This window comes from Kryptolebias marmoratus, linkage group LG14 (genome assembly GCF_001649575.2).
Source record: "Kryptolebias marmoratus isolate JLee-2015 linkage group LG14, ASM164957v2, whole genome shotgun sequence".
NCBI lineage: Eukaryota > Metazoa > Chordata > Actinopteri > Cyprinodontiformes > Rivulidae > Kryptolebias > Kryptolebias marmoratus.
In genome coordinates, this window is record NC_051443.1 from 16149197 (window position 1) to 16157498 (window position 8302).

The window sequence follows — 8302 nt, forward strand, 5'->3', positions numbered from 1 at the left end:
AAAAGGTCTGAGAGTTCAGCTATCAGACAACTTCAACTTTCTGTCCATGAGGCTGACACCCTATTTACTTTTAAAACTAGATTTAAGACTTTCCCTGTTGGTTTGGGTTTCCTGACGTAGCCTTTAGCTACTGTATGCTGGTATAGGCTTAGACTGCTGGAGGACAGACTACATTTCCTCACTCTGATGCTGTCTTTCTCTACTCTTATGTTTGTATTTTTAAATGTTGCTGTCACTAACATTCTGTTCTCTGTCTTCCTACAGAAACATCTGGACCAATCCTTCTGTGTGTCTTTCCTGTCCTCTCAAACGCCAGCCACTCGAGGCAGATGTCCGCTCGCCATGGTTCTGCTGGAGGTTTCTTCCTGTTAAAAGGGAGTCGTTCCTTTCCACTGTCACCAATATGCTGCTCAGGATGGGAGAATTGAAGATTTAATGCAATCTAGTGGCTTCCTTAGACAGATAACATTTACTAATTGGCATTTTATAATCCACTGTATGTAAGTGAATAGTAAATAAATTGACCTGGCTGTAATTAAATCAAAATCTGGATCTGTTATTTCTGTTGCAAAGCACCCTTGGATGACTTATTGCGAGTTGGCACAATATAAATAAACTGAACTGAATAGATCCTTAATAATCATTTAAATATAGCAACTTATAATGTTTGACATACTTATTTACACAGAAGCATAATACATAAAAATGTATTTTTTAAATGTCTCAAAATGTTACTACTACTACTTTGCAGATTTTACTTTTCATTTTGTATTTGTCATAAACCAAACATAATGTGACTAAAATTATTAATATGCTTTTTAATGGAACTGTATAAATGTCCCCTGGTGAATGCAAGTAGGTGCATCATATTAGTCTATTTCATGTAAAATTCAATATATTCAAGAAAGTTCTGCCTCTCTGATTAAACATTAAACATGTGACTCATTTTGAACTGTGTGGCTATTGTGTTAAAGTCACAGCATGACGAGACAAAACGACAACAAAAAATAAAAACAGTCAAGTCGGTTCTCTTTTGAAAAATATGAAACATTTATTGAAATATTTCACAACATTACATGCTTTTACAGAAGAACGTTTTGTAGAAGAATTACATGCACTGTGTTATCCCACGGCTGGCCTGCGTTTTTTTTTTTCATTTTGAAAAGTAAAACCTCTCGTAATTTTAAAAGCGCAAACCGAACACGCCAGATCTTGAATGAGATACCAAACTCCTGAACACAGAAAAGAGACGCTCCTCCTCCCATAAAAGTAGATCTAAGACTTCATGGAGCTGAAATAAACACATTTGCTCTTTATTTTAATGTTTACTCAACAGATTCTAGCACAAATGTTCAGTAAAATTTCAATATTTGAAGCTACATTTGTGGATGGGTATAGTAAATTCTCTGATGGGTGTATTATACATCATATTTTTGCTCAAACGTACCCACGGTGTTATTTACTCCATAGCAACAATGTGACAGAACCTACTTCACGGTGCTTCACCACACTGACGCTCGTTCAGCCGGCAGAATGAGCAGCTATGGGCTGAGTCCAGTGATGCTTTCCTCCGATCACAACCACATCCTTAACAGCAGGAGGCTGAGCAGTGCACAGATGTAGTGGAGTGTTGTTGGATGCCAGATGGGGGTGCTGTTACACAGGTCAGAGTCACAGCAGTGGATTCGCACCCCTGGCAGCTCCTGTTGCTGGCAGTGTCTGGACGTAGCGCAGCCGCTGGTCAGGACGATCCCCAGGGCCGCTGAAGGGACAGAGAGTCAGGGGGAGACAGTCAGTCAGTCAGTCAGGCACATAAGAGTGATGAGCTGGTGTTTGCCTCAGCAGGAAAAAGAAAACAGCACAACTAAGCACCGAGTGGATAATGAGGTGGACATTTACAAATCTTGGGAACACACATGAAAGAGAAGGCAGCCCTTTAGCAAGCAGGGCATTTTGTGCTCCTTAAAGGGAGAAAAGCTTTATTGCACTTGTCATTCTGTACAGAATAGCACACATACACGCTGCTGATGTTGTTAACAATCCCGGCCAAAGGCAAAAGTGATTGATGCTTTTATTCATGTCTGTGTGTTAATTTGCCTGTCTGTTAGTAGATTATCTTGTTGACCACTGGATGGATTTTAGTGAAACTTTTGAGAAATAATCATTGGATGTACATGTACAACTAATTAATATTTGGAGCAAACCCAATTTAAGAGGGCTTGCACAACCGTCTGAACAAAGAAAACACAAAAATTGTTATAAAACAACCAATTGTACACATAATGAGCAAAACTCTGGTGTGGTAGTAGCTGAGACTGATCCCCCACCCATATTTCGAAGGCTAACGGATTGCACAAGATCTTTGCTTTAAATTTTGCCGTTAACTATTTAGACTCAAGACAGTCTGTCTGTTAGCAAAACAGACATGGAATGAAACTTTCAGGAAATAATCATCGAATGGAAATCTACAACTGATTCACTTTTGGGGTCGATACACTTCAAGACGACTGCCATAGCTGATCAGAATGAACTAAAATAAAAATGGCTATAATTCAGTCAATTTTAAAGATTTTGAGCTACAATTTGGTGTGGTAGTAGCTCAGATTCATTCACAACATATACTCTTACTGCTAAAACATGTCGCAATATTGCACAAGATTGTGCTTATTTGCAAGGTTTAATCAAAACAGCTACCACTTCATTATTTTTTTAACATAAGGTGATCTCAGGGTAAATCTCTGGCATAAAAGGCAGCGGGCAAAATGCCTTTCTTCAAGAAATGCTAGGCCTTTAACTATAAAACTAGAGAACACTATAAATACAAAGAATCATTAACATTATGACACATTAACTTTTTTATTTTTGTTGCACTCACATTAACTGATCAACCATTAGGTTCATCAAGAAGTTCATTTAAGTATCATTTAAATTTCATTTTAATGCAGTTCTTACGAGCAATTTTCAGGAAATTACTGATGATGTTTTCCTCTCCACAGATCATCGCTGGTCACTTATAGAATCCCATAAAAGCCAAATGAGAACTTGGCATCTGCAGACGCAGATCTGGCTGTCATTAATCCAAAACCACGCTGAACACACAGCAATCTTGTCTCATGAAAGATGCAGCTCAAGTACAAAAAGCCTGTCAGATTTTTGAAATGATCCCCAAGACATGCTTTTTTGATGGTTTCTTTGAGAAGTTAGAGCTGTAATAAAAGCATCCTGTCCTCTGTGACTGCAATGTGAACATTCTAAACAAATAGTTGTGATGCAATAATCCTTTGTGTTTTTGACAATTTTTCCAGTAAAATAAATAAATAAATAGAAAATTAAAAAGTAAAGGATGCTGTTTAAGAATAGAAGGACCCCAGAGTTGTTGGGACAGATGTCTTGTGGACAAAGGGAGACCAGAACTGCACGGCTCCCCTGGAACTTCGCCAGCATGTGTTTGATTTGGTCACATGAAGATTAACAGGCTGACTGAACACAGATTACAACCAAGACATTGCAACAATATTTTGAGCTTGTCTCGCTGTGCATGGCAGGCAGATCTTGTTGATGTTTGCTGTTTCTCTACGCAGATGGAAGGAGGTGCCTCATCAGCCCTTTCGACGTGAACAGATTCTTCACATGTCAGGCAGAGAAACAGCTGGATGACCCCTGCTCTCATGGCAGGGGCATCACTAAGAGGGGGGGCCGAAGGGGGTTCAATGGCCCCCCTTAAAAATTTGCTGACCACCCCACTGCCCCCCCAGCTAAACAGTCTTATATACCTAATCAGTTGGTTGTAAACCACTTTATGTATTTTAACAAAGTAATCATTCAAATTACATCTACAACGTAACTTAAGATACAACTGATTAAATGATTAGAACTCAGTTCGAAATATGAACTTCATGGTAAAAGTAGGCCTATATCAGAAGTCGATTCTGTAACTCCCACATTGCAATATTTTAAAATAACCTATATATCACTTGTCTATCAACACATTGTTTTAAATGTCTGTATCTTCCATTTGACTTAACATCAAACACTGAAAGACTTACAATGATTTGCTCAGTTTTACATAACTGTGTGAAAACAAAATATTCACATCTGCCAGACAAGAAGCATTTACTTGGAACATGATTAAAATTGACCAAGCCAGCATCTGGTGGCTTGCCAGAGTGCATTTATCAAAATATAGCAACCCCAGAATATTCTCTAAATAAGCGTCATACACAAGAATGTCTGCTCGCTGAGTTCGAAGCTGATGAGAAGAGTTCACTCACTGCTCTCTGTCTTGATGCAGAAACGGTGTTTGAAGCCCTTGTGTGAGTGGGTGCAGGTGATGACCTCGGGGTTGGAGCAGCCCACGTCCACGTACCTCTGGCCCTGGATGATGTTGCAGCCATAGCACTGTAGTCCTTGAACTGCAAGAATGAAACAGAGACTGGAACGATCAGAGACTCTATAATCATTAGCAATCAAGAAGTCACTAATTTATTACGAATAAAGATTTGAACTCATTATTGAAAAGAATAACCTGGACTGGCCATGCATGTATTATGTGATTTAAATATTTCCACACAATGGGAAAATGCCAGAAATTTTGAAGCAACAAAGAGTTACTTATCCATTTTATTTTAGTATTTAAATAACATTTCTCAATGATTATGTGTGCAATTTGTGTTCAATAACTGGATTATTCAGTAATTGTGTTCGATTTGATTGACCTTCTCTGCACCTTCTCTGAACTATCTTCTTTGTTTATTATTTTAGTGTTTTTAAGTTTAGGTATTTCAGAATTCCTGTTTTTCTAATGCTTTTCCAAGTATAGGAATTATATCTAGCATTTCTTCATTTTTTTCTGTGTAATTAAAAAAAGAATAGCCTTTTTTCTTCCTGCTCCTGTCCTGTTTAGGTTTCCAGACTGAGAGCATCTCTTTGTGTGTCATCTGCTTTTTGGGTCTAGATTTCCCATTTTTAGACCAAAACGGGTCTGATGTCCTGTTTATGGGAAAACTACCACAATGGGCTACAGTCCAGTCAGTACTGACCCAGCAGGGAGGAGTTTGAGTAAATATATTCTGCTATACGCAACTTTATTGTTTGTGTTGCTGGGCCCTTTAAAATAAATGAAAAGCTGGTGGTCATCACTATTTTAGAAATTATTTTACCAACCAACACACTATAAGAGGCAAAAATTAGTGCAAAAAGCAAGAACCAAAATTTGCTTATCTTTTATCCATTTGACTTTGCTTTTTCAACTATTCTAATAGAACTCACTGTGCTATTAGAATAATATTGCTAATTTGATCACAACACAATGAAAGTAAAGCCTACTCTTTTATACAAATAAAATACTCCAAAGAATCTTCTTACTCTAATTTTTTCCCTGTTGTCTTACTCCTCAGATGTTTAACTCCTTTAAGAAAGTATACGTTGAAGCCTAACCAGAGCTAATCCTTCAAAGCTTAAAGAGATTGTCCGAGAGTTCAGCCTGCTCACACACCTGTGCTCGTCCTCCAAAGGCCTACACACCCATATAAGATGCAAGATCAGCTTTGGCTGAAACCAATCCGCCCTCTTTATCTGTTGCAGCTCATTGGACTCAGTGTGAGCACAGGAAGCAGGCGGCAGCCTCTCGCCGCCTCTGCTCTGTTAAATAGCCCACCAAAAGCTCTGATGGAGCTTTCAGGAGCAAACTAATCCCAGGCAAATGCTCTTATAAAAATCACTTTAGAAATCTGCTGGAATCGATGTAAAGCCTTGCAGGGGCACAGAGCACATGGCAGCCTGCAGGGAATGTGTCATATTCCACTGATTGGAAAAGCTCTCATAAATAATACAGTATTTCTTTCATTTGTAAAATAATGGTTGTGGAAATTTTAAAAAGTAAAACACTGTAATGGTCAATTACGTTAAGCAAATAGCCTGATTTACCCATTGTCATTGTATGCCGAAATACACAGCATTCATGAAACATTGAGAAGCTGCCTGCTATGAGCATTTGTCAACATAATGAGGCTACATTAGTGAGACAGTCCGCTCCCTTGGTACGGCGCAATTTATTATGAGCCTACGATGGCTCCTCTCTCAGTATGCATAAAAATGTTGATTAACTTTGAATCTGCTGTGACCTAAATCTGCTTTTGTTCATTATTAGAGTTGAGTACATGCAAATGATCTCAAAACTCATCCGGTTATAGTGAGGGTACAAGTCTGTGCTGTGTACATTTTATAAAAAACAAGACAATTACTAAGAAAGGGAAAGGAAAGCTGAACTTGTTTTTTTTTTTCCTTTTCTTACAATGTCAGAGCCAAATTATTATATAAACTGATATAGCAAGTAAACACAGTACAGCTAGTAGAAAATATAAAGAGCAAAGTATCAGGGATACAAAAAGGTCAGTGAAGACACGAGCATGTGTGAAAGAAATGTCACAGTAAGTTCAAGCCGCTTTTTTTTTTTTTTTTTGGTGCAAAGCAAAGGGTTTCCAGAGAGCCAGAAAAATGCTCCAGGAAAAATAATTTTACATGCTTGCATGCAGATAAGTCATTAAAAGTGTTCAACCTGGATGGAAACTGGGCCATACTAAGCTACGAAAGAGAGAAAAAAAGAAAGGAATCTGTTCTATCCATTTTACTTTCCTGCTTGTTCCTGTTCAGAGCTGCGCTTAGCTGATGCCCTCCTCCAGGGGTCATTGGGCGAGAGGTGGGGGTACAGCCTGAACAGGTTACTAGTCCATCACAGGGCCACATAGAGACAGACAACCACTCCTGCCTTCTGACAATTTAGAGTTGCCACCTAACCTTACATGCATATTATTAGTCAGTGGGAAGAAAATCCACACATCCATGCGGAAAACATGCAAACTCCACACGGAAAGCTCCCAGACTAGAGTCAAACCTGCAGCCCTCTTGCTGTGAGACAGCAGTGCTAACCACCTGTACCACTGTGCAGGCCTTCCATTGTCATCTGCTACCAAAGGCTAGAGTGAAGCTAAATTGTTTTTGCAGTGTGTGTGTGTGTGTGTGTATTTGTTTGTCTGTATCATTAGCAACATATTTCATGAAATATTTAATAGACTTTATTGAAACTCTCAGAAAGTAATCATTGGGTTGACATCTACAACTGATCACCTTTTGGGCTCAACCCGACTTATTACGGCTGCCACAGCAAAGCGATCTTAGCAAACACAAAAATGGCTATAACTCTGTCAATTTTACAGGTATTGAGCTGAAATTTAGTGTGGTGGTAAACTGACTGCTAACTGATCACATGAGATCTGTGTGTGAAACTTTGCCAGTAACTACTGCAATCAACTCTGTTGGTTTGTTAGCAAAATGTCTCATGAACCAGTGAACAGATTTGAATGAAACTTTTAGAAAGAAATTAACAGAATGATTTCAAGGATTGATTAACTTTTGGACCCAACCCAATTCAAGATGTCCGCTATAGTCATCTAATCATGGCAAACATAAAATGGCTATAATGCAGCCATTTTTACATATATCAAACTTAAATCTGGTGTGGTAGTAGCTGAGAGTCATTCTACTCTACATCTTCACTTAAAACATTTGCATTAACCCAATGTTGTCGATCCTGTTTGTCTGTTAGCAAAATATCTCATGAACCACTGGATGAATTACGATAAAACTGTTAAGAAGTAATTATTGGCTATACATCTGTAACTGATGAGCTTTCAGAGTAAAACAAACATAATTGGCTAATTGACATTAGCCTGCACAAAAATGGCTATAGCTCAGTCAGTTAAAAAAAAAAATGTGGTCAAATTTGTTGTGGTAAAAGTTGACAGTCATTCACAATGCATCATTCATTACTAACAGATCATGCAATAAATGGCAATTTTGCATAAGATGGCACATAATGTTATTTTCAAGGTTTGACCAAAATGGGTTTAACGGCATTAATTCTCAACATAAGATGGTCTTAATCTAAAACTACAATAAAAGGTGGCTGGAGATAGGCATTCCTTCAAGGAGTGACCTGTTTTTTTATTTAGAATCTGTTTCAACCATGATACTTCAAAGAGAAAGAGGAAGGGAGAGAGGAATCAAAAAAAAAATGGTAAAAAAAAAATAAAGTGTTGATTGGGGGACTTATGAGTGGGTCCAGCTGACATGGGCGCAGGGTAAAGTGTCCAGTGAGCGAGACCAAAACCAGACACGGAGACAACAGCTGAAGGTAAGTGTTTTTATTTACAAGGTGGAGTCTATGTACAGTGCGCGTGCCGTGGTTGGATCTGGAAGGAAAGAGGACAGGGTGAGTCTCGGGTACCAATCCTGCAATCAGCTG

General features: G+C 38.5%; 1 protein-coding gene across 1 annotated transcript in view; it reads right to left on the bottom strand.

Annotated features, from left to right (window-relative positions):
- Positions 1-1083: 1083 nt before the first annotated feature.
- Positions 1084-8302, bottom strand: part of LOC119617653 — a 14630-nt gene continuing 7411 nt past the window's right edge. Inside the window, exons 2-3 of the mRNA XM_037979332.1 lie at positions 4272-4412; positions 1084-1762 (exon numbers count right to left, since the gene is read on the bottom strand). Coding sequence (XP_037835260.1) covers positions 1575-1762; positions 4272-4412 — 329 coding nt within the window. The 3' untranslated portion in view covers positions 1084-1574. The remainder of the gene's footprint in view (positions 1763-4271; positions 4413-8302) is intronic.